General features: G+C 48.6%; 1 protein-coding gene across 1 annotated transcript in view; it reads right to left on the bottom strand.

Annotated features, from left to right (window-relative positions):
- The window catches only part of SDK1 (sidekick cell adhesion molecule 1), a 718,540-nt gene that overhangs the window by 264,003 nt on the left and 429,121 nt on the right, over nt 1-25,416 (bottom strand). Inside the window, exon 5 of the mRNA XM_068967809.1 lies at nt 19,743-19,876. Coding sequence (XP_068823910.1) covers nt 19,743-19,876 — 134 coding nt within the window. The remainder of the gene's footprint in view (nt 1-19,742; nt 19,877-25,416) is intronic.

The raw sequence follows: 25,416 nt of genomic DNA, 5'->3' as shown, positions 1-25,416 counted from the left end.
AAAGGTGCAGACGCCAAGCTTCAGTGTCCCCTGAGAGCCAGGTCACCAAGTCCCAGGCCCTGCAGTTTAGGACCTGACCCCTGCTGGAGTCCACTCCCCTCCTCCCATCCCCTGGCCCTGTTTGAGGATGCCCCCCTAGGGAAAAATCCTAAAGCTGCACCAGTCAGCATTTGATTGGTATTCTTTACAGGGCTGAGAAAATGTTTAATCAGCATAATAGTCACAGAACTCTTTGTATATATTCTTACCACATCTAGTCTATAAAAGTTTATTTAGTTTTGTTGGGCTCATAAAACAGAAGTTTAGACTTCACAGGGTTCAGACTCCTCATTTTACAGATGGAAAGACTGAGGCCCAAATCCTCAGCAGTGAAAAAACCAGAAAGCCTCTGCAGTTTCATCGTGAGCTGGGTTCTCTACAAAATAGACTCAAACCTTCAGAGTGGAGGCCAGGCTTTATAATAAGGCCTTTTTGTATAACAACGTCTGAGTGCCTATGATAATATTGTTTCAGTTCTAAAAGAAACTAATTAATTTTCATCAAAAGCATTATGAATTTTTAAAAAATCAGATGTGCTAAAAAAATGAATGAAAACTAATGAAGGAGTATCATCAATTTTAGTTAATTTGGAGAAGAGACAAGTTCTATTTTGCAGGTGATAAAATTTTAACAATTTCTTTTCCACAATAAAAGTTCCTTTTTAAAAATTGCTAGAGACAAAGTTAATAAATCATATCCCATCTGTAGTCAAAGAGAAGACAGTTTGAAGCCAGGGTATTCAACTTGGTCCAGAAGACAAAGCAAGGTGAGCCCACGCTCTGCAGAACCCTGAAGTCGACAGAGTCAAGGAGAGTGAGTCTGTCCTCCCGTCTGGGTTGGCACCAGGCCCCATGCTAAGCCAGCGCCTGGAAGTCGAGGGCCCAGGGAGGCGCCAGTCTGCACAAGCCCCTCCACGATCGAGCCCCACAGGTGGCTGCTGGCTGGACCGGTGCTCCCCGCTGCACAGTGACTGGGGAGGGGCTTCTGCAGGCACTCGAGGCGCCCCGCCCCAGGGAACGCGGGGGGGCCCCCTCCTCACCTTGCTGCCGCGTGCTCTCCTGAGCCTCCGCAAATGCTGCGGCTGTTTCCTGGTGTGCTGACACCACGCTCTCTTTGCCATGCAGACTTGGATGCCTTGTTGTCAGGCTGTCAGGGAGTTGATTCCAGTGACGCAGAGTGAGCAAGGAAGGGTGTGTTCCTCGCCCTCAGCTGGCATGTCAGCTGGACTGGGCTGCTGGTCTGGGCCGGGGAGGTGACTGAGACCTTCCTCAAAGTGTCTAGGTGACTTCCCCCACTGGTTATGCATCCAGGGCCCACAGCAGAATGGGTGGCCTCAGGCTTGGAGACGAGTGAAGCTTGGGATGACAGTTTCGGCAGCAAGTCTCTCACTAAGCTGTCCTTTCCGGTCTTGAACTCCAAGCCATCTCCCTGAACTAACTGGAGGCTCAGAGCGGTCCAGACCCATGCAGCCCAGTAACTTTCTTGGGTGTCCAGGGTTAAGGAGAGTGTCATATACTCAATGATACTTTCATTCCATTCTGTCGCTTTCCCTGTGATACTGTTAAACACGTTGGCCCAGCACTTCTGAGTTCCTGTGACCTCTCCTTTGTAAGTGGACCTCCCATTTCCACTGTCCGGGCCCTTCAGGAGGGCAGTCAGCGGTCCTCAGCTCCACACCCCCCGCCCCACCTCTTGCCCTGTCTCAACTTTCGTTTCCAAACTAAGCACAGACCTCTCACTACCTCTTTCACTGAACATGGGCTCCACAGATTTATGCCCATATCAACCATAAGGGAATTCTGAGAAACTATATCCCCTGTATCCCTTTCCCATCTTTTAAGCTTACATTTTAAATGGTTACATTGAATCCAGGAGATGGTGAAGGACAGGGAAGCCTGGCGTGCTGCAGTCCATGGGGTCACAAAGAGTCGGACATGACTAAGCAACTGAATAACAACACTTAATTTCTAGTGTATTTTAAATAAACCTTCATATCACTCTTTCACATGCACCTAAAAGGGACCTAGATTCTTTTGTGAAATGATGCCAGCCTTCATTCATTTAAAAATCTCCTTTTAATGTCTAGAAATTTTATGTCATTCTTTTTCTCCTTCAGTCCATGGCAGAATTCTATTCACTGTCGTATGTTTTACGTCTGAAAGTCTTTTATCATCGCATCACACTTCTCTCCATAAGAAAGGAGAGATATTTCATTTTTTTCAAATTCCTCTAATTCTAAAACTCTATATGTTAAAAATATTTCTAGGTTGGTTCTCCATTATAATTATTATTAATATTTAATAAATCAAACCAACATATATCATTATAAATTTTGAAAAATACTGAATATAAAAAGTAAAATTCTACTGGAAATGCATCTCTTAATGAGATGAATGAGACTGTTCTCTTTTTAATTAGTTCATGTATTCATGGATGAATATTACTTCCAGCTAAAATGAGAAATCATTCAGCATCAATTTTATTCCTATTTTTTGATTTTATAAATGTATGCACCAAGAAAACTTATTTTCATAAATAAGTAGATGAGAATGGAAGTTTCATTGTAACAATGTCAGTCACTTCTTTGACATTATTCTGATGGCTATGCCCAAAGTCACACAGTAATTTATCATCAAACATTATTTTTCATGATCTGTTGGCTGAGAGCTTGCCTAGGTCCTCCTTCCATTCTGCTGAAAGCTAAGAACTGTAAGCCGCCCAACTTACAAGAGGATCTCTTACCCAGTTATTAAGGGCATCTGCTTTCTCAGCACTGACCCCAGTGTTTGAAATTATTCCTCGTCCAACAAGTGGAGGGCTTGACAGTCCAGGGCAATGCACAGAAGAAAGACTAGCCTTTGGTGGGACGAAGCCTCTTCCCTTGAGCGGTAGGAGAAAAGCAGTTGAGAAGAGGGAGGGGGCGCCCTGCTCCTTTGCTGCAACGATTCCTCAGGCAGATCAGTCCGGGAGACGGTCCACGCGTGAACGCAGGGTAGAAACTGGTTCCCGGAAACCCATCCATCTCTAAGGCCCCGGAGTAACTGAGCCCCGACCTGAGGGTCCTGGATGGAGGTGAACCCCATCAGTTAGTGGAGAACAGAGGGCACCGAGCAGCCAGGCAGCAGGGATGACTCCGCCGAGCACTGTGAGATGCTCCCAGCTTCTCTGCCTGACCTCCGCTCACCTCCTTCTGACAGAGACTGGGCACCGCAGAAGACGTCCCGCTATGAGAAGGACAGTAACCAGCGCCTGGCTGGTGTCCTTGTCAGGGCGGCCATCCGGGACCGCCGGGACTGCCCACGAGCCTCGGGCGGCAGCTGCTCTGGCCCCCCGCTGTCTTGAGGGCATGTGGGTCCAGGGCCACCAGCTCTTCAGTGTCCACGTGGAATCTTCTGGATTTTTTAAGGCTGTTCACATTCGTTGAACAGGCCTCTCTGGGCCTCTGCTCGGACAGAGCCTGCTTCTCATCTTGGAAGTTGGTATGTTCCAGCTGTGAACAGAGTGGGGTCTGTTGACCCCAGGCACTGCTGTGCCCTTATCAGGGCGGCCTCTTCCCCAACTCTTGAGCCGGCGAACTCCTACTCAACCCTTGGTCTCAGTCAGCATCAGTCCCTCAGGGACCACCTTCCCAGGGTCCCCCAGATGGGGCTGGATGTCCACCTTGGGGTTTCCATAGTGACCTGGGCTTCCCTCTACTACAGCTCACACGCTTCTTTTAATCACCTATTTAATTAGATGACCTTCTCACCCTTGGCTTCCCTGACTGTCCAATGCCCAGCACAAGACTTGGCGTATGAGATATTCTGCAAGGAACTATAATGAGGTCATCAGTCACTTGCCAGGTACCCCACACTGGCTGTGAGCCGACCACTTCTTCGGGGTGCTGTTAACACAGATTGTTATAGACCCTGGAGGTGTGTAGTGAAGCTGCCCCAGAGGAGTGACTGACCACCCGTCTTTGCCAACAGAAGCCCGCCCAGGGGAAGCCGCTCTGCGGCTGCAGACCTTTGGCACGTGAACCCAGGTGTGCGTCCACTCACACCAGCAAGGGGGCTGGAGCCGGAGTGTCACTGGTCACGACAGCCCTCGCCACCTCTACACAATCCCAGGAGCACACGGAGACCAAAGGCGGCGTGCAGGTGGCTTCAGCGGGAGCCCTTTGGTATACAGAGTGTCATGTGTTCTCACAGGACTGTTCTGTCTAATGTACCCCCTGGACACACGCGGTTACTGAAATTAAAATAAATTAGTAAAGGTAAAGACCCACTTGCTCAAACACTCTAGTCACATTTCGAGTGCTTGGCAGTGCCCTGCGGGTACTGGCCACCACACTGCCCGGCTCAAGTAGAGAGGACCCCCATCATCACAGAAAGTGCCCACGGGTCAGAGCTCAGGTGCCCCAGAGCAGTGGCGGGAGATTCAGAAACATTTCTCTCCAAACAGGGGGTCTGTCAACACACACCCGAGCTCCTCAAGAACGAAGAGACTTCTCTCTCACTCTGGAACAGCTGCCATCTCGCAGCTTTAAACCTGCGATAATTCAACATTCCACAGGAATGTCTTCCCCAAACAAAGAACAGTGTGCTCCCTGGGAAGACCCTAGCCTCTGCCTCAGGAGGAGGTGCTCAGCTAGGGAGACCGCTCCTCTGGGGAAGGTGGCAACTTGTCAAACAGTTTCTGAGGTCAGAAAAGTTTCTCTCAATGCTTAAATGCTGGTCCATGGGTTTTTAAGATGCTGCGTAGACTAAAGGAGACCCGGGCAAGGAGCAAACACATCCTCGAGATGGGAAGTCTGGACTCCGGATCTAAGAGCTCAGGAAAGAAGCTACAGGAGGCAGAAGAGATTGGGGGCGGCTGTGAACAGAATGGTCTTCCCCTGGAGTCCATATGCCCTGGGCTGCGCTCAGTGGTGTCAACTCTGCGACCCCATGGACTGTCGTCCGCTGGGTTCCTCTGTTAGGGGGATTCTCCAGGCAAGAGTGCTGCAGAGGACTGCCACTTCCTTCTCCAGGGATCTCCCCGACCCAGGGACTGAGCCCACATCTCCTGTGCCTGCTGCGCAGCAGGTGGATTCTCTACCTGCTCACCACCGAGGAAGCCCTGATATCCGTACGCGGACGCTCCAACCCTCCTGTGACTAGCTTCGGAGATCCAGCCTCTGCAGAGGGAATTAGGGTAAAATGAGGCGATGAGGTCAGCCCCGATTTGATAGGACTGGTGTCCTTATTAGAAAGGAAATGACGCCAGGCATCTCGCTTCCCTCCCTCCCCTGACGGGTGCACGGAGGACACGGCTGTCGGCAAGCAGGGAGAAAGGTTTCACCAGAAAGCACCCTGCACCTGGCTCTGGGACGTGCTGTTTTCACTGCCCTGTCCGTGGCGTCTTGCTGTGGCAGCCTGAGCCAGGATGAGAGTTCTCACTTGTGTCTCTAAGTCATTTCGTGCACATGTATGTGAGGCATGCATGTAACACATGAGTTATGGGAAAATCAGTTGCTACGGATCACATATTGGATGGCTTAGAGATGAAGAGCGTATGCTAATGGTCCAGCTGTAAAGCAATCCATCTCTTAAGTTACAGGCTGACACTCTGGCGCTGTATCACACCACAGGGCTTGGTCAGCTCTGCTCGCAGAAGGACCCCGCTCCTGGGAAAAGTGATACTGACGGCTTGGAGGCTGAAATTCCACTGATCTGTTCTATTTCTCTCTAATGTAATCTGTCTCTTGAATTTTTTTCATGTTTTCTCTATATGCTGCTGCTGCTAAGTCACTTCAGTCGTGTCCGACTCTGTGACCCCAGAGAGGGTAGCCCACCAGGCTCCCCCGTCCCTGGGATTCTCCAGGCAAGAACACTGGAGTAGGCTGCCATTTCCTTCTCCAACGCATGAAAGTGAAAAGTGAAAGTGAAGTCGCTCAGTCGTGTCCGACTCCTAGCGACCCCATGGACTGCAGCCCACCAGGCTCCTCCGTCCTTGGGATTTTCCAGGCAAGAGGACTGGAGTGGGGTGCCGTTGCCTTCTCCGGTTTTCTCTATATAAGCCTACACTAATAGTCATGCAAATAAGAACCACTGTGAACGCCTCTCACAAAAAGGGTTGCGTCAACACACACCTTGCACATATTAACTTAATGCTTACCAACCGGAGGGCTTCCCTGATAGCTCAGTTGGTAAAGAATTCGCCTGCAACGCAGGAGAGCCCGGTTCGATTCCTGGGGCAGGAAGACCTGCTGGATAAGGGATAGGATACCCACCCCAGTGCTCTTGGGCCTTCCCTGTGGCTCAGCTGCTAGTGAGTCTGTCTACAACGTGTGTAGACCTGGGTAGGGAAGATCCCCTGGAGAAGGAATAGGCTACTTACCCCAGTATCCTGCTCTGGTGGCTCAGACAGTAAAGAATCTGCCTGCAATGCGGGAGACCTGGGTTTGATCCCTGGGTTGGGAAGACCCCCTGGAAAGGGGAAAGGCTACCCACTCCAGTATTCTGGCCGGGGGAATTCCATGGGTTGTACAGTCCATTGGGTCACAAAAAGTCGGACACGACTCGTGACTTTCACTTTCACTTTCCCAGCCCTACCTTTTAAAGCAGGTGAAGGATTAGAAAAGGAAGGGGCAGACGTCCCCGCCCAGGACGCGTGCGGAACGCCCGCCTCCAGCCTAGGATGCCAGGCGGAAGTGTAGGACGCCCGGCGGAAGTGCTGGTCTGGCTCCTCCTCCCGGCGGTGCAGCCTCTGACAGCGGAACCCGGCCTGCCTGGACGCCCGTAAGTCATCAGGGGTCTGCTGCCGCTTACCGAGCACTGAACGAACTCAAGTGTGTTGAGTGAACCAAACAGTGGACTGATGGATGGGCATTCTGAAGAATCTGGGATTTAACTACATGATCAGGGAAAGCTGAGAGCTGGGAACACAGAGAGCAGGTGAGGTGACTTTGTAGGGAATTTAAGAGAAGAACAGACTTTAAGGCAGGAAGTAGAAGGACACAGGCTAATTTAATTTCCCAGTGACAGTGTCCAGCAGCACCACCAGAGATTCTGTTCTCAGGGCCTAACTTCCTGACCGCTTTTTCTCTTGGATGAGCGAGAGAGAAAGAGGGAAGCCGGAGACCAGAGGGCCAAAAGGAGTCATTAAACAGAAAACAATCAGTAATTGAGGAGGTGCATGGGAGCAAGACTTCCATGTCAGGGCACCTTACTAAGTCAAGCAAAGAAGTTAAATAGTCAGAAGATGATCAGGATTTTAGAGTTGTCATGGACTTAAAATCATTCATCCAACTCTTTGCTTAGCAAGGACTGAATGCTGAGAAGTACTGGGAGAGAACATTTGACCGAAGGTGATAGAGTCACAGAATCAGTGAGTCCTCCAAGGAGACGTGAGCAGCAGAAAACAAACAGAGCATCGCACCCAAGAATGAGGCAATGGAGAGGCCTCTTGTGTGGGAGTGGAGAGGACCAAAGGAGCTGGAGACCCCCAGAGACAAGGAGCTGGAGGACAAGAGGACAGCTGGCGAGAAGGCACCAGGCAGCCACAGGGGGCAGAGGTCCACGGCGCGAGGGCACAGGGACTTCCCTGGGGGTCCCCTGGCTAAGAGTCGGCCGTGCAGCGCTGGGCACGTGGGCACCATCGCTGGTCAGGGAACCAGGATCCCACATGCCGTTGGGCAGCTAGGCCCGCACACCACATCCGCAGAGCCCATGAGCTGAAGCAGACAATCCCACACGGCAACAGAGAATCTGCGTGCCACAACTAGGACCCGACACAGCCAAATAAATACATGTTAAGGAAGGAAAGAACAGGAGAGTACAAGTAACGGTCCATTGCGCAGGGTGAAGGGTGAAGATGGAACGGATTTGCTTCACTCACAAGTCTTTACAGAGTCCCTGTTACTTGCCACGCATTCTTTGACCCACGCGGAGCAACAGACAGCCCCCGCCTGGCCTGGTGGAAAGCACGTCCTGGTGGAGAGAAGACAGCGTGCCTGGAAGGAGGAGGCACAGGAGACGCGGGTTTGAAGCCGGGGGAGCGGCCACCAGGACGTCAGGTCTAGGGTCCCCAGCCCCGGGGAGCACAGTCTGACCCCAGACATCCTCTCGTAACCCCCAGCTGGTGCTGCGTCCCTCCATCGACAGGAGACAGAGGACAGAGCTCCGCTAACAGCGCTTCTCTGACCCTGGAAGAGAAACGCTCCATTTGGCATTTAACACGCTGTACCCTCAACATGTGCTCACGGATCCGCCCCTCCTCAGGAGAGCGCGCTCGGGAAGGGCGCGTGTGCTGTTTGTTTTGGCAACGTATGGCAGCATGTAGGATCTTAGTTTCCTGATCAGACCGAACTCATGGGCCTTGCCCTGGGAGTGTGGGGTCTTGACCTCTCTGGACTGCTGGGGACGTCCTCAGAACCACGTGTCTCAGTCATCCATTCAGTTTTCTCAGCGTCAAGTATAATGCCTGGTGGATGTTAGGCACTCAGCGCTTTCTGAACGAAATACCAGGGAGGAAGTCTAAAGTTCTCAAATGGGGATTATACATTTTGGAAGAAACATGAGAAGCCACGGAGACGACCCTGCGGCGCTCCTGACTGCTCCTCCTCAGGCGTCTGGGGCTGAGCACGGGGCGACTCAGGAACGGCAGAGGATGCCAGCTGCTCCCGCAGCAACGGTCCAGCCACTTCTCTGTGCATCCAAGTGTTCCTCCGGGCTAGGGATCCAAGATGTCTAATGACCATCAGGCCAGCAGGGTAGGGGCACCAACCAGTCAGCACCGAAGCCCGTGGGGGCACACTGGTGACCACCCGGTCCCTCAGGTACAGACTCCAGAGATAGATTCAACCCAGCTGATGTCAACGCCGGGACAGAACTCAAGGGAGCAGAACTCCTGCCTTCATCTTTGTAAGAGCGTGGTTATCGTCACAATGCTTTTAATGTTCTGGTGAAAATGAACAAAGGAATGAGAGTCTAACTATTGCCTATTCATTTTGTCTTTCTCTATGATGGTAACATTTTTTTGCATAAGTTTTTCTGAGGATGTTTTCCTCTATTGAGTTTGGTCTTCCTGAGTAAACCACTGAAACTTTCTTAAATGAGCTATTAACCAAAGGGCAGCCTGTCTGTATGGTTTTCACACGTAAGACACTCTGACTAATCAGGGTGCTTCCCAAAGTCTGAAGGGAAGGAAAGGGAGCAGGCTGAATTCTGGAGCACATTATTGTTGGAAACCCTCCCAAATGAGAGCAAGCCTTGCTATGATTCAGGCCTGTCTGAATCAATACAGCCACTGAGTGACACCCTGATAGGGAGATACGTTAGCGTGTGGACAATCTTTCAAGGGAAGTGAAGGGAGCTGCAGGGAGAGGGTCATTTAATTCCAGCTGGGATACAGCTCAACGAACTCCATTATCAGTAGAACAGGCAGACAAACAACCCACCTGCAGGGTCAGCTGACTGGGTCGCCACCACCGACTTCCTCTTCTGGAGTTCTAACTCCTACTCCCAGGTCCAGGTTGGGGACAAAAGTAAAAAACACTCATCCTTTCCCCAGAGTTTTCGCTCTTCTGGATTTTGTTTGTGTCTTGCTCCCTGGGAAAACCACACAGTACATCCCTCAGGCTCCCCAGACAGTCATTCTCATCTGCAACTGAGGTGAACTGGAAAATCCCGAGCTCACATATCTGTGATCCTACAAAACTACAGAAAAGAGCAGTCCTCGGAATCCACCTTAAGAAGCTACGCTTGCCTGACGTTCCTGGGCCAACAGCAAGTTACACTGACCATCAGAAGCCATGCTTTTTACACTCGCGGACGCCCTGCTTTGCCAGATATCGAGCTACATGAGGCTCTGAGAGTGGGGACTGACTTTGAGCCAAGCAGGACATTCCTGAAGATCATGAGAGGTGAGAGGGCACAGGCAAGATAATTGCCTGAAATAACGAAGAATCACACGCAGAGACCACTGCGGACTCACTGGTTAGAACACAGAGTCTACTTCTTAAGATCAGTTTCTGGCTCCTATTATTTATGACACAAATTTCATCTTTTTTACATCTCAGATACAAAGTGTTCTTGGAAGAGCAGGGGTTTCTGGCACTTTGGATCTGGTAATGGTCTTCATAGCAGCTAAGTGGCCTTTCTTTTTAACAACATTTTACCTGATTTTCTTAAGATTTGATTTAATATTCTCAGCCACCATGTAAAGATCTACAATTTTAATTACCTGCTGTAATTGCCTTCTGTAAGAGCCAAAAGAACATTATTTATTGTGATCAGTAATAAAACATTATGCCTAAGCGGTAAAGGTAGGCCTGAGCTGTTATCAGAAGATGACCAAACATCAGGCTGCCTGCTTAAGGCAACAACCAGATGAAGGACTTTCAATACGATTTCATAAATTGGAAACAATTCTGCTATCTAAGTAATCTACAAGCTAGAGTTGGAAAACCTCAAAAAGGCCTGAGGAAGAGAAGCTAAACAGATGTTTCTGAATTATCAGATTCCGGATATTGAACTCATTCATAAAAAGAAATGGTACTGGGAAGTGTGTGGCGTTTTTATTCAACAACTGAGAAAACCACGTCTACAACTAACAACTAGTTCTGCGGTCTCATCTCAGGCAACTATGACTTTGTCTGGGATTTCCCCAGACAAGATGGACACTGAATAGATGTTAGAGATCATAAATGATTGTACAGAAAATTCAATTTTCCATCCCCTTTGTCTGTGCAGTCTAAAAACTCCTTACCTTTGGTCACAACTAGGAAGATACTTACTGCATAAGTATATAGTAAGTTAAAACGTTACAATATTGAGTTATAATGTTGAGTTGCTCTCCAAATGTTCTTAAGTTTTGAAATGTTATGTTTGCATATTATGAGCCTAGAGTGAGATGTTCTTCAATTCTCAGTTACCTAAATTTAGGATGTGGCTGTTGGCTAGGGTTAAGATACTGGACCCCAAAGTCAAGAGTAAAAGTCGTTAGGGGTACTTCTATTGACAGTTCTCCAGCTGCCTCAAGAGTCATGTGTTTACATATCCGGCTATAGGGACTTAACTGGTGGTGGAATGGATAAGAATCTACCTGCAAATGCAGGGTACATGGGTTCGATTCCTGGTCTGGGAGGATCCCACATGCTATGAAGCAGCTAAGCCCATGTGCCACTGAGCCTGTGCTCGGGAGCCCACGTGCAGCAACAGGAGAAAGCACCTCAGTGAGAAGCCCATGAGCCACAGCCAAGAGTCGCTCCCAGTGGCTGTAACTAGAGAAAGCCTGAGGGCAACGACGAAGACCCAGTGCAGCCAAAAAATAAACACATATCTGAATATAATCACCTGAAGTGGTACGGTTAGTAAGGGGGCAGGAGGAGAGGGGTTTTGGAGAAATTCTTAAAGCTGAGTTTTGTGGAAGAGTCAAAAAAAATCTGATTAGGCAAATCACTGCCTAATTTATTTGTGCCCTTAAATAACCATGTTACAATTGGGAGAAGTAAATGAATACTATGGCTCATTTACTGCATCCGGCTGGTCAGGATTTGCTTGGTGAATGGACTTCGCCCATGTACTCCCCTCACTCCCGGCGGGGGGGGCGTCTCATTCACTCACTCTGCAAAAGGCACCCCAGCGGGTCAACAGTAACGCTTGGGAAGTGGGGGAGCAAAACCGTGCCTGTGGGAAACACACTGAGACCAACCACATCCTGCCTGACAGCCCCCGTGGTGTCTAACGTGTTACCAAGGAAACACCGCCACTCAGCTATCGGATGCTGAGATTTATCACCCTGACCCGCGCTGGTCCGCGCTGGCTCCATATCACCTCCCAAGACGCCCGTAAGCACACCTGTGTCCAGGTGAGTGGGGTCTAAGTCCAGGCCACCCAAGCCGACCTCAGCGGGTTGCAGAATGGGGCCAGGCTGCACACTGCGTCTGCACAGACAGCACACGGGCTCTACCAGGACTGAATGGTTAGTGGAAGTGGCTCTGGGGTCAAAACAGAAGCTCTCGCTTTTTAAAACACAGCCTCCTCCTCTGCGGCCAGGTGTGGAAGAGCTCCTGACAGACAACCTCCAGACCAGGGGGTGCTGCCTCGGGGAGCGGCCACTTTGCCCGCGCATGCAGCCTCTCCATGGGGCTCCCTGCATCAGTCACAGCTGACACCAAGGGCCCGGCCCAGCCTCCCTCCTAGAGGAGAAAGTAGGGTGTTCGGGAGTCACGCAGACCTTGATCTGAAGTCTCCACTCTCCATTTAACTTCTTGGGCTTTCCATCACCAGCCTAACTTCTTAGGGCCTTAGCGCCCTCAGCTTTGAAATGGATGGGTCATTAACTCCCAGGGCGGGTGTGGCATTTCAGGAGGAAAACGTATGTGAAACACCTAGCTTTATCTCAAGGAGCAAGTTCCCTTCTACCTGTGCCCTTGAGGAGTCGCTCAACAGCTTATTTATAAATTATCACCAAATCTGATGTAGCTTAGAAAAGTTTTTGCTGCTACACCACCTAAAAGAACTTTTTAAAACCTATGTTGTCACTTCCATAGCATAAGCTGACATCTAAAGGTTTTAAACACAGACTTGAAGAAGAGTAAAGAATATAATTTCTGGTGTATTTTAATTAATATTTTAATGTTCTAGTATATTTTAATAATATAAACCATTGCAGTACTCTGTTATATGTATCCAAAGGAACCTAAATATTTGATAGAGTAGGTCTAAGGATTTGATATACATCAGCACCCATTTAAACAATTCATGAACAAGCTCTAATTTTTAATAGTCAGAAATTTTCCATTTCTATTTTCCTTTCTGAATTTGTGTTTCCATTATATTCCTCCAACAGAATTTTATCCTAATTTATTATATTTAATGATTAAAAGTATTTTATTGATCACCCTATCACTGAAAAACTATGTATATAAATTAAAAATTTCCCAGAAAACAAAGGCTGCTGGAGTTTAAAAAACCTCTTGCTCTAAATTGAGCTATTGTTACAATTATTACTTGCACTCCCCCCAGAAATACGTTCTGATGTATATTCAACAAACTTTGATGAATATTATATGCAAGAGGAAAAATCACAGGACATGCATGAGATGGATAGCGAGGCTTACCCTCATTCTAACCCTACTTTCTTTTTTTGTAGAAATAACTGCTGGGAAATTTTGCTCATATAAAAAAGTAGATGAAAATGGAGGGAATTCCGTTATAGAAATATCTCTCAATTGTTTAAATTCCTCTGAGTATACCAGAAGTCACAGAGTAATTTATCTGTGCTTAGCATGCAAAGTTTTCCGCTGATTGTTGTTTAGTTGCTAAGTCGTGCCTGACTCTTTTGTGACCTCCTCTGTGGGAGCCTGGGATTCTCCAGGCAAGGGTACTGGAGTGGGTTGCCATGCCCTCCTTCAGGGGATCTTCCCTACCCAGGGTTGGACCTGTGTCTCCTGCTTTGGCAGGTGGATTCTTTACCACTGAGCCACCTGGGAAGCCCTTTCCCACTCACATTGAGTCTCACGCAGCTGGGGTGACTCCCCAGGGCTGTTCTTTCCATGCAGTGGTTCAGCCTGCCCTGCCGGCGGCTCCACCATCTCCACGTGGCCCCGCCATGGTGGGCCCCGCAGGGTAGGGGGAGCGTGAAGGTGGCCTGCCAGCTCTTGGACACATGGCCTGAAGCGACCGCCCCTTCCACTCACTGTTCGCTGAGTAGAGCGGGGCAGCCCCCAAACTGCAGGTCTGGAAATGCCTGCCCAGACTGAGATTAAGCGGGCTTTCTGTCACTTGGCGATCGAACACCGAAAATTACTTATAGGAAAGTGTCAGCTGACAGGGCCTTTGGGTTTTGCCTCATTTTGTAGACAGCAGGAAATTGAAAACACCTGATTTATAAAAGGCTTTACTTCCCAGCTATTAGAGTGCTTCACTCTCTCGGTTCTGACACCGACATTTAGAATCGCCCCTTTGTTTGGCACCTGGAGTTTGTGCCCTCAGATGACGCCTGTACTAAAGATTGAGGAAGAGCGTGACACACGCCCATAGGAGAGGGACAATGGTGAGAAGAGGCCCCTGACACCTGGGGCATCCTCAGGACGGTCTGGGTTTTACTTTTAACTATTAGCATCGGCCATGCTGCAGCTTGTGGGATCTTAGCTCCCCAGCCAGGGTTCGAATCTGGACCCAGGCAGCGTGAACACCGAGTCATAACCACCGGACTACCAGAGAATCAATCCCCAGGATGATCTGATCTTTACAGAGAAGATGAGGAAGCAGCTGGAAACAGCTGCCCTGAGATCACACAAGGCTGCCCACCCCCTGGGAGTTTCTGTGCGCCCTGGGGGGCATCATAGCCCACGTGAGGGGCACTGCTTTGGGAGAATGGAGATGCTGGGCACCCCAGATGTGCTGAGGACAAATCTCAACTCACGCTTGGACCCAACCCCCCAGGATTTACCAAGGACGAAGTTAGACTGAAATAAGTCACGGGGGGGAAAGGAAGACAGCTTGGGATGAGAAAAGGTGGGAATTCGATGGAGAGAAAACGAGTAGATGACAAAAAAAAAACAACCTGGTTTTGTCTTGCGCACGTGGGGAGAGAATCAGAGCCTCGTTATTTTTAATCACTCGGACCTTTATTTCTCAAGTCCGGTTGAGAATCTCCAGTGTACGCTTATTCCAGACCTCATCCACCACCACGGACACACACACTGGAACTGGCATTTTCACTTGTGTTTGAACTGGAACCGTAAGAAGAGAACTAATCGTCAGTGCTTTTATGCAGATGGGGGTCTACCAGTGGGATGGCCCACCACACACTGCACGCAAGCTGCCCCAAGGCAGATCTAAAAACTCTCATTTTCAAGGGAGGCAGATGCCTTCATATATCCATGTGCTTTCAGAACCTCCCAATGGGCCGTGGTTTCACCTTTGCCTGGTAGGTAGATTTATGTATTTGCGTATTTTTAACTAAACTAACCCTGACAGGGTAGACAGCTGGATACAAGTACACCTGGGGGGAAGTCACAGATCTGACTCCTCGCGCAAAGGAGCCACAGAAACACAAATGGCCACGTTGACACCCGTGCTCTTCATCAGCCACGTTCCAGGACAAACTGCCCTCTGTAGTCAGAAGTTGAAGAGCCTGTCCAGAGAGCTGAAGACTCAGGAGGACCAAGCACAGTGTGGGCTTCCATTCACCAAGCGCATATTGTGTCCTGAGACACGGACTGAAGATGGAATGAAGCCGTTGGGACTCGCAGGATGCTCACGATGCCGTTTCCTTCACCTTTCGTTTCTCGCCTTTCGGTACGATACGCGCTCACACCACAGCACAGCTCAGTGTGCGCACATCCGGCTGCAGCCCACGGGGTCACTAAGAGCCAGACACACCGCAGCGACGTAGCACGCGCAAGCTCAGCGAGTGAATTCCACTGTGAAGGACGCTTCCTGTTTCTCTGTTTCTGAGCATTCTGGCGGTGAGGCACCATGTAACCTACAGTCATCGCTGGGTCTGCAACTGGTCATTTATAACAAGACACCACCTCCGGACTGCTTTCTAAAAACATTTCAAATCGTTCCTATCACTTCGGGCATCCAGCCCACGTCAAAGAACAAGTGAAAGGCGTGTGCTCAAAGGCCTCCCCTCTCCCTGTGATGTTAGAGGCATGAAGGAAGCAAGACAGAATTTTATCCGGGCACGCGAAAGCCACGCTGTACAGGGCAGTCCTCTTGGATGAATGTTCGCAGACATTATCCTCAGGAATTCACTTTCAACTGCTACCTGTATATGAGGTCTGCAGTTAGATTAGCATTATAGAGGGCAAAAGAATGTGAAGTGGGCTTCAGAATTAAAGGCAAGGGTTTGCCAGCCTCAAGGAGGATCCGTTGAAATGATATCCTATCTGCAAGCGTTGTTTGAAGAGGGGATATTAAAATGAGAGAGGTGAAGGAAGCAGGAAGGAGAGAGGCAGTCATTTCTTTTCTAATCTAAGCTTCGTCCCCAGCAGAGTCTCATTATGCTGGACATTCTGAAGATTAGGTCAGAGCTGATGATGTGTCTAAGGCACGTATGATGGCGCTTAAACAATAATTGGTTAATCACTTGTCTCATCTCCTAAACTCTGTCTTTCCATTTTTTTAAAAAAAGAAGCTCTCATTCACAGATTAATTCAGTTTGGAAGATCTGATCCACAAGAGTTAGCTCGATGTAAAATCTTCAAAGGGAAGCCGAGCGCGGGCTGACAGGTGTATGGAGCTCGCCTGGTTTGCCCTCAGAGTGGAGACGTGTCCTCTCAGGCGAGCACAGCCCGCTCTTTTCCTGGCGTGCACCTGAGCTGCGGGAGTCGGCCATGAAAAATTCATGCAGGGTGCTTCAGCGGTCCACCTACGTCCTTAACATCTGCTGGCTTCACATCACATGAAAACTTCAAAGTGAACCCACCCCGAGATTGCGGCAGGCTTTCCCCGGGAGCAGTGGTGGACAGCCCAGAGACGCCCTCCCCTTCCCGGCAGGCGGGACACGCCTGGCAGGACACGCCTGGCAGGACGTGGTGACTGACCCTCTTAACCACGTACAGGGGGAGTGCGGGGAGCAGCGGGGGTACCAAGGTCGGGCTGCACAGCCATTCGGATTGCCGTGCTGCCTCAAAATTTTATTTTTAATCTCAACCTTTTTGCTTCCCATAAGCTTCCCGTGCAGCCAAAATATTCAGCCACTGAGAAGGTGGTGGTGAGGTTACTCTGAAGCGCACAGTTGTGTGGGGGAAACGCATTGTCTCCTCCTGCCGGCCAGGTGATAGAGGGTCGTTCACTTGGGTGGGTCCAGGCAAGGCCGGCCTGGGAGCTGCTCCAGCTGGACGCCAGGCTGTCCCAGCAACAGGAACAGTTTAGTACAACGACTGCAAACAAGAGGTGGGCTGTGTGGCTCTCTCCACTTTTAAGTTAATTACAGTGCAAACCACCAGGAATTTAATTGCCAGTAGCCTACCACCTTGATCAGATTCACTACAGAAAGGTTCCCTGCTTTATTCTCCTGATGCCAAGGGAAAATTTATCATCGTTAAATGATAATTGGCTGTAATATCTTTAGATTCTTCATAAATGCTGGCTGGCAAGTTTCTAAAATTTTTCATCAATCTTGTTTGGTGTTTTTAAGAAGTGTACATCAGAGAAAAAAAGATGTCTAGGTTTGAAGAACACACTGCATCTTACTGTCTGCGTGAACAGGTCTTTCAAGAGTGTTCCATAATAAATTTATGGAGTTTATTTTTTCTATAATTTTGTTTTACTCATTACTTATTTATAATTCCATAATAAGTCCGGTGGGGGTGATGCGCCCTCCGTATGTCACACAGCGCTGGCAGAGGATCCCCCCATCCCCACGGTGTTCCCCACGGTCCAGAGAGGAGAGACATTTGAACAGCCCCTTCCAGGGGCTTCCCTGGCCGTCCACTGGAGGCCTGATGGTTAGGGCTCTTCCACTGCAGGCGTGGGTTCGACCTCTGGTCAGGAAATGAAGACCCCACAAGCTGCAGAGCATGGTCCAAAATTTTAAAACAGGAATAAATCATAGTGAAAATAAATAAACAAGCAATTCTGGGGTTTTCTGCAGATTTATCAAGACTTCTGATCTTTAGAGATTTTCTAAATAGAACTCCAGTGAGAAAATGCACAATTGGGTGCCATTTAACTTTTAGGGAAACCTAATACGTCAACAGGCCAGTTCACTCAAGAATTAAAACAAGGTTGTCCCCTCAGTCTCCTTACTTGTCACGTTCTATCTGGTCCCCATAAACAGCAAAGAACACAAAAGCAGACAGAATGCAGGTCTTCTCCTGAGATTTAAAATAAGTCTGTCCATACCATCACTTCCTTATATCTCACTTTCTACACATTTTACCTGGTGCCAACAAAAAGATAAAAATACACATGGGAACAAAATGCAAGGCAGTTAATTATAATATTTATGAGCTGCTTCTAAAATGCTTCTTGGTTAGACACTGAAATTATTAAAAAATTTACATATCCCAATTCCCTAAGGCTTGGCGCTGTGTCACTACGGCGACCCGCACACCCACTGTGCTGGCTCACTCTCTGGCCCTGTAGGAGGCTACTGGGTGTGGGCTGTTTCTTAACTTGTGAGGCTGGCATCAAGTTAGCCAGAATATCTGTGCAGCTCCCCCCCTCTCCTAATAGACTAAGGTCAATTTTTTTGTTTGTGACTCAGAATTCTACTAATCTGACCTATATTTATTAGCCTAGTACATACTGTACAATTGAGTGTGGAATCAGAGTTGCTAAACAGAATAAATGGCTCCAATGATATAAGTTGGAAATAACTAAAGTTATCACAGTCTATTTAATAACACAGTTTCCCTCCATCCATGGGATTTTCCAGGCAAGAGTACTGGAGTGGGGTGCCATTGCCTTCTCCGGTTAGTATTGAAAAGTCTTCATAAATCACATTCTTTTACTGCTGTGATTCTTGGTTCACGGGGTCCTTTAAACAGCAGAGCAACCTACACTGGACGTTGTGAGCCCAACGTCGAATCAGTGGACACAGCTCTCCACAGCCCCAAGAGGCCCTGCTGAAGGCCAGACCTGCGCCATCTATGGTCTGGAGCTGAGGACTCAACTCCCCGGAATTACGGTGCTGACGACAGGGTGGTGGTCCCTGGGAGCACTTGCTGGGTGTGTGCAGGGCAGGTGAGGGCACTCTCGGTTAGTGCTCACTGCCTCCTGACCCCGGTGCTGGCCACACTCTCCCAGAAACTGTGCTGGGCCTAAAGCAGCAGCACCACTGGGGGCCAGGGGAGGCAGACGCTGTGGTCGAGCTCAGCTATGACACAAAACCACCTGAAGGGGAAAGCCATTCCTCCACAGAGCTTTGTAAAAAGATGGAACCTCCCACTATACAGACAAATTCACTTAACTCACTCCATTATGACGTGAGCATAGTATTCCGAAATTTTCCACGCCCATCTGCCAGCTGTGTTTTCTCAACAGCACAGTCCCGGCCTTTCCGACTGTGAAGCTTCTCGCTGCAGACATCGGTGGCACTTCTGAGACTTACCTTTGATCTCTTTCGGCTCCAGGTTCTCGCTTCTAATCATTCCCCACTTCTCTGGCAATCAGCTCTTGCAAGGACAATTTTTGGAGCCTTCTTTCAAAGGCCAAGTATGTAAACTAAGTTGCTTCAAACTAAAACTTCCTTAAATAAACTGAACATTTAACTGTGACGCGTGTGCATTTTCTTCATGATTCTTAAGATACACTCCTAATTTTAACAAAACTTAATATCTGCATTTTCTCAAAGGTTTTTCTTTTTTTAATTAAAGTAAAAGAACACACCCTGTGGCCTAATCTCATCCCATATAAGTTTCATGGATATGACTCCTTATAAGCCCAAAGATGTTCTGTTGCTAAAAAAACACATACATGAACAGAGCACCAAAGCAAAACAGATTTTTTGTCTTTAAGTTCCCCCAAATAAATAAGATCTTGCATTTAGAATTACTGGTCGGGGTCACACTTCCTGCCAGTCACTTCAAGGAGAGCAGCTATAGACACTGGACCAACCCTGAACCGCAAGCGCTAGGCGGAGGGGCGAGACTTGCTGCACAACGCCCCGCCCGCGAGGCGCGTTGCCCCTGCGCCCGAGCCGCGGCGGCCCTGCACCCAGCGTCCCCCCCCCCCCGAACCCCTCCCCCACCATGGCCGAGCGGGCTGCGCACTCACTGGCTACGCTCAGGTGCATGGGCGGGCTGGTCTTGTTCTCGCCGTTTCTCTCGTTGACCGCCTGCACGTAGTAGGCCCCCGCGTCGCTGGCCGCCGCTGCCAGGATCACCAGGTGGTTCTCCAGGGTGATGGCTCTGCGTCAGGGGAGAGGAGAGGACACGGTCAAGGCCCATCCACAGAACTTCTTTGCAAAGCACGTTAAGTCACCAGGCCAACTGTACAGGAATGTCCACAGTTGGGTTTTGTTTTTTGTTTTTTGGGTTAAAACGAGATCTGCAAGACAGAAACGAATCCCCAGGCCGACCTGAGGAATGAGGCAGAGGCCGAGCCTCCTCAGGTCCAACGATGCGCTCGCTCCTGTCTGGGAGCCCCGGACGCCACCTCCCCTGGTTGTGGGAAGACAGCCTTTGGAACATACACACCCAGGGCTTGTCACACTCAGAGGTTCCTCTGGGAATTCATGATGAGATGGGTTAGAAGAAACTCTGGAGGGGCTGGCCTCTCCTCCAGGCAGTGCTATTTGACCACACTGGACCCCAAACCCAGACCCACGGAGCCGGGGTTTACTGTGATTCTCCCAGGGAGCCTCCTTACAGCCACTGTAGCTCAATTTCCAGAGCCCTGGGTAGAAGAAGAGTGGCCAGTGGGCACAGTGCTGACCCCTTCAGCTCAGTCCCCCCATAACCGCTAACCCCAGTGGGCACAGTGCTGACCCCTTCAGCTCAGTCCCCCCATAACCGCTAACCCCAGTGGGCACAGTGCTGACCCCTTCAGCTCAGTCCCCCCATAACCGCTAACCCCAGTGGGCACAGTGCTGACCCCTTCAGCTCAGTCCCCCCATAACCGCTAACCCCAGGACTGCACAGGCTCTCCCGTGCTTTCCCCCCATGCCCGCAAGTGCAAACAAACATTCTAGGCCATCATCCCTGAGTCCTCATATACTCCAATCCTATGGTGCCAAGGAACCACTGGGACACAGCTGACCCGCACACCTTCTCTTCAGAAATGAGAAAACCAAGGATCAGAGAGGTTATGTTGTTTGTCCAAGGTAACACAGAGGCATCACTTTGCCAACAAAGGTCTGTCTAGTCAAAGCTATGGTTTTTTCAGTCGTCATGTATGGATGTGAGAGTTGGACCACAAAGAAGGCTGAGCCCCAAAGAATTGATACTTTCGAACTGGGGTGATGAAGACTCTTGAGAGTCCTTTGGACAGCAAGGAGATCAAACTAGTCAATCCTGAAGGAAACCAATCCTGAATATTCACTGGAAGGCGTGATGCTAAAGTTGAAGCTCCAATACTTTAGCCACCTGATGCAAAGAGCCAACTCACTGGAAAAGAGCCTGATGCGGGGAAAGACTGAAGGCAGGAGAAGGGGTCAACAGAGGACGAGATGGTTAGATGGCATCACTGGTTCAATGGACACGAGTTTAGGACGAGATGGTTAGATGGCATCACTGGTTCAATGGACACGAGTTTAGGACGAGATGGTTAGATGGCATCACTGATTCAATGGACATGAGTTTGGGAGATGAGTTTGGAAGCTCTCGGAGATGGTGAAGGACAGGGAAGCTTGGAGTACTGTAGTCCATGGGGTCAGAAAGAGTCAGACACGACTGGAAGACTGAATACAGCAACTGAGCTAACACAGCAAGGTGACGATACCAGAGGGGCTCGGTCTTCTCACACATAGACTGTGCTCTGCCGACCATACCCCATACACAGACTCTCACCCTTACCCACTCAAAAGAAGAAGAAGAAAAGCAATAAAGATGGGAATTTCATGAATCCGAGTGACCTTCCATTAAATGGGTATGCTTTGCCCATGTTATAGTCCTGTATTCTTTTTACTAGTTAAGGAGGTTGGGAGGCAGTAAGACCCTGTGTTAAAAAACAAAGAAATAAAGGCAAGTGATCCTTTCCTTGTCTGCTGAAGAGCGCTTTCTTCACAGTCTGAGCACCGAATGTCCTCCAGCCTATGCCCTCATGTTCAAAACACTGGAAAAATCCTGGGACACTGGAGTGGATCGTATCACCTCGCACAGCTGTGTGACTCTATGGTGAACAGTTTCATTTGTTCGCTTTTAATCCTGCGTAGTCACAGCCCTTCCAGGTTCAGGTAAACTGAGATCTCTATTCCAGTAACATCAAAAAACATGCAGAATAAATAACTTGCCAGTTTCTTCCTGCTACCTCCAAAAACCTTTTTTGAAATCTCTTGATTTTCAGACACTTTTTAAGATTATCTTAAGAAGTTACTGCTTATTCAGGGTTCCCATAGGATATATTAGATTTGAGGTCTCTATGACTAGCTTACCCCATTTCTCATTTAAGAAAATTTCCCTATTAAGAAGTTTTCAATTTTTAGTCCCATAAAAATATTTCACAAAAGCTTTACTATAATTATTTATAACTCTTTTATAGATTCCTTTATAGAACCATGGAAATTGTTCCATTTTATTTTAGTATATGTTACACTGGCACCTAAAATTAAATACAAATTATTTATTACACATGAAGTTTCACATTTAATAGTACAATTTAAAAACTGAATATATCATAACTTTTTTTCTTTAACATCTGATTTTTGCAATAGTAATTTCAAATATGCCTATTATTCCTCAGAATTATTCTCCAAAATGTATCCATTAATTCTCTGTATTATTTATGACATTGTTTCAAGGGTACTGAAAATAAAAAGTACATAAAGAATAGAAATATTAAAGTTTACATCTATTATAATTTATATCTATAAGCTCATTTTTTCTTCTAGCTTTAAATTTCTGTAGTAAAGTCAAAACTTGTGAAGAGAAATCTATTGCCAAAAAGAATACCACAAAAATTCCCAAACTTTATAGAACATTACAGTAATAAGGGTCAGTTCCCCAGAAGACTTCACCCCTGCCTATTAAACTCTTTCTGAACAGAGCACTTATAAAAAGGAACTGATTCTTAAATGAAAACGAAAATATATAACAACATGCAGCTCATTCACAGCTCTGGGGACGGCTGTGATGCTTAAGAAGAAGACCATCTTTAAAGACAGTGGAGCGGGTACCAGGTGTCCACGCTCTGCGTCCTCTCTCCCGGGAGACCCTGAATTTGGGGTGGTGCCCAAGCCTCCCCAGGCAGCCACATGGTGAGGAGTCAAGCCAGCCCCGCTCCCAGCAGCAGGCTTGCCACCCCGGCTTTGTTCAAGGCAGCGAGGAGCTGCCAGGGGACCCGAGCTCCCCGTGAGGCCAGCAGAAGGGCTGTGCGGGGGCCGGTCAGACCTCGGCTGCCCTGGGGCTGCCGGTGGCCGCCCTTCCAACCCCAAGGCGGGGGAGCATGTGAACAAGTCAGGAGGAAGGCTGGGACTGTGAGAATCAGAGCAAGCTGGCCCGCAGCCTGAATGTAGTGACGAGAAAGCGACCGGCGCGGTCCTTTAATGCAACCCCTACACTTGCTCATGAAGTGCTCAGCGGTGACGCGAGGTCACCAGGTGGGCTGACGGCCGGCGTCTCCTCACAGCCCACCCTGGGGTAGCAGCCCTGTGCTGAGAGGGCCACGCCACACAGACTGGTCTGTGCCAGCGGCGCCCTCCAGTCCCTCCTGCTGGCGATGGACACAGGAGACCAGGCTCCGGCCAGCCAGGCTGTGGCGTGGACCTGGGCTGTCACTGGTCTGGGGTGGCCACGCCTAAGTTAGTTCATCAGCTCAACGGGCAGGGTGTCCATTCCTTGGCTGGGGGTCGGGCTTTTTCTCCTGCTACTAAGTGGGAACAAGGAAGCCTGCTGCCCCAGATAGATGCTCACGGTGACGATTTTATGGCTGTGACGGGAACAACCTTAGCAGGAGGCTGACGTGCTGATGGCAGGACAGAGAGGATGGACAGCACCTGTGCCCTTGATCTTGAGGCCCTGGTGGGGCCAGTGAACCATCCTGCAGGCCTCCTATCCCTGGACCTCCCACTTCACGAGGTCATGTTTGCCATTCATGCTTAAACACAGTAAGTAAGGGTTTCTGTCACTAGAAATGAAGCACATTCTGAAATAGACTCAGCACATAAAACAGCAGACAAGAGTGAAAAAACTGGCTAAAACTCAACATTCAAAAACCAAAGATCACGGCATCCAGTCCCATCACTTCATGACAAATAGATGGGGAAATGATGGAAACAATGACAGACTTTCTTTTCTTGGGCTCCCAAATCACTGCAGATGGTGACTGCAGCCATGAAATTAAAAGACATTTGCTCCTTGGAAGAAAAGCTATGACCAACCTAGACAGCATATTAAAGCAGAGACATTACTTTGCCAAAAAAGGTCTGTCTAGTCAAAGATATGGTTTTTCCAGTAGTCATGTATGGATGTGAGAGTTGGACTATAGAGAAAGCTGAGTGCTGAAGAACTGATGGTTTTGAACTTCGGTGTTGGAGAAGACTCTTGAGAATCCCTTGGACTGCAAGGAGATCCAACCAATCCATCATAAAAGAAATCAACCCTGAATATTCATTGGAAGAACTGATGCTGAAGCTGAAATATCAATACTTTGGCCACCTGATGTGAAGAGCAGATTCATTGGGAAAGATCCTGATATTGGGAAAGACTGAAGGCGGGAGGAGAAGGGGACGACAGAGGATGAGATGGTTGGATGGCATCACCAACTCGATGGACATGAGTTTGAGCAAGCTCTGGGAGTTGGTGATGGACAGGGAAACCTGGCGTGCTGCAGTCCATGGGGTCACAAAGAGTCAGACACAACTGAGCAACTGAACTGAACTGAACTGAGGGTAAAAAAACAAAAAACAAAAAAAACCCTAAAGCATGTGTATCCTCTGTGCATAGGAAAATAAGCCCATATATCGGCCGACCGATGTGTAGACGTGAAATGTAAACAGTGGCTGCCTTGTGTGCTGGGCTAAGTTGCGTCTGACTCGTTGCAACCCTATGGACGGCAGCCCGCCAGGCCCCTCCATCCATGGGATTCTCCAGGCAGGAACACTGGAGTGGGTGGCCACGCCCTCCTCCAGGGGGCTTCCTGACCCAGGGACCGGACCTGTGTCTCTTGTGCCTCCTATGCTGCAGGCAGGCTCTTTACCGCTAGTGCCACCTGGGAGACCCTAACAGCCAGCAGCAAGCTCTGAGTAAAAAGACTCCAAGTTATTTTCTTTTGATTTTTTTTTTAAATTTTCCATAGTAAATATTACTTTTGTTATCAAAAGAAAAAAAGAATCTCAAAATGAATGCAGGGTATGCTAAGTAATTAGCAAAGTTCAATAATTTCCCATATTACAAATTACGTAGCTTCCACTACAATGTAATTCCAAAGTACTAATTTAAAACTTACATTGATTTTAATAGGAAAACTACAGTATTAGGCCAGAGATTTTCCTTTCTCTTAACTTTATTGAAATAACTGTATGTATGGTTTTATGTAAAATTATTTCCTTAGTCTTTCCCAACTTAATTCTACACTTCAGAATGACATCTTATAATTCGAATTCCATGGAATAATGTTGCTGCTGCTGCTGGACAGTCAGTCGTGTCTGACTCTTTGTGATCCCACGGACTACAGAACTTCCCCGACCTCCACTGTTTCCTGAAGTTTGCTCAGAATCACGTCCACTGAGTCGATGATGCCATCCAACCATCTCTTCCTCTTCTGCCCTCAATCCTTTCCAGCACTAGGGTCT

Source organism: Capricornis sumatraensis, chromosome 3, assembly GCF_032405125.1.
Source record: "Capricornis sumatraensis isolate serow.1 chromosome 3, serow.2, whole genome shotgun sequence".
NCBI classification, from domain to species: domain Eukaryota; kingdom Metazoa; phylum Chordata; class Mammalia; order Artiodactyla; family Bovidae; genus Capricornis; species Capricornis sumatraensis.
The sequence above is the reverse complement of the archived record's forward strand: the minus strand, read 5'-3'. Positions and strand labels throughout refer to the sequence as shown.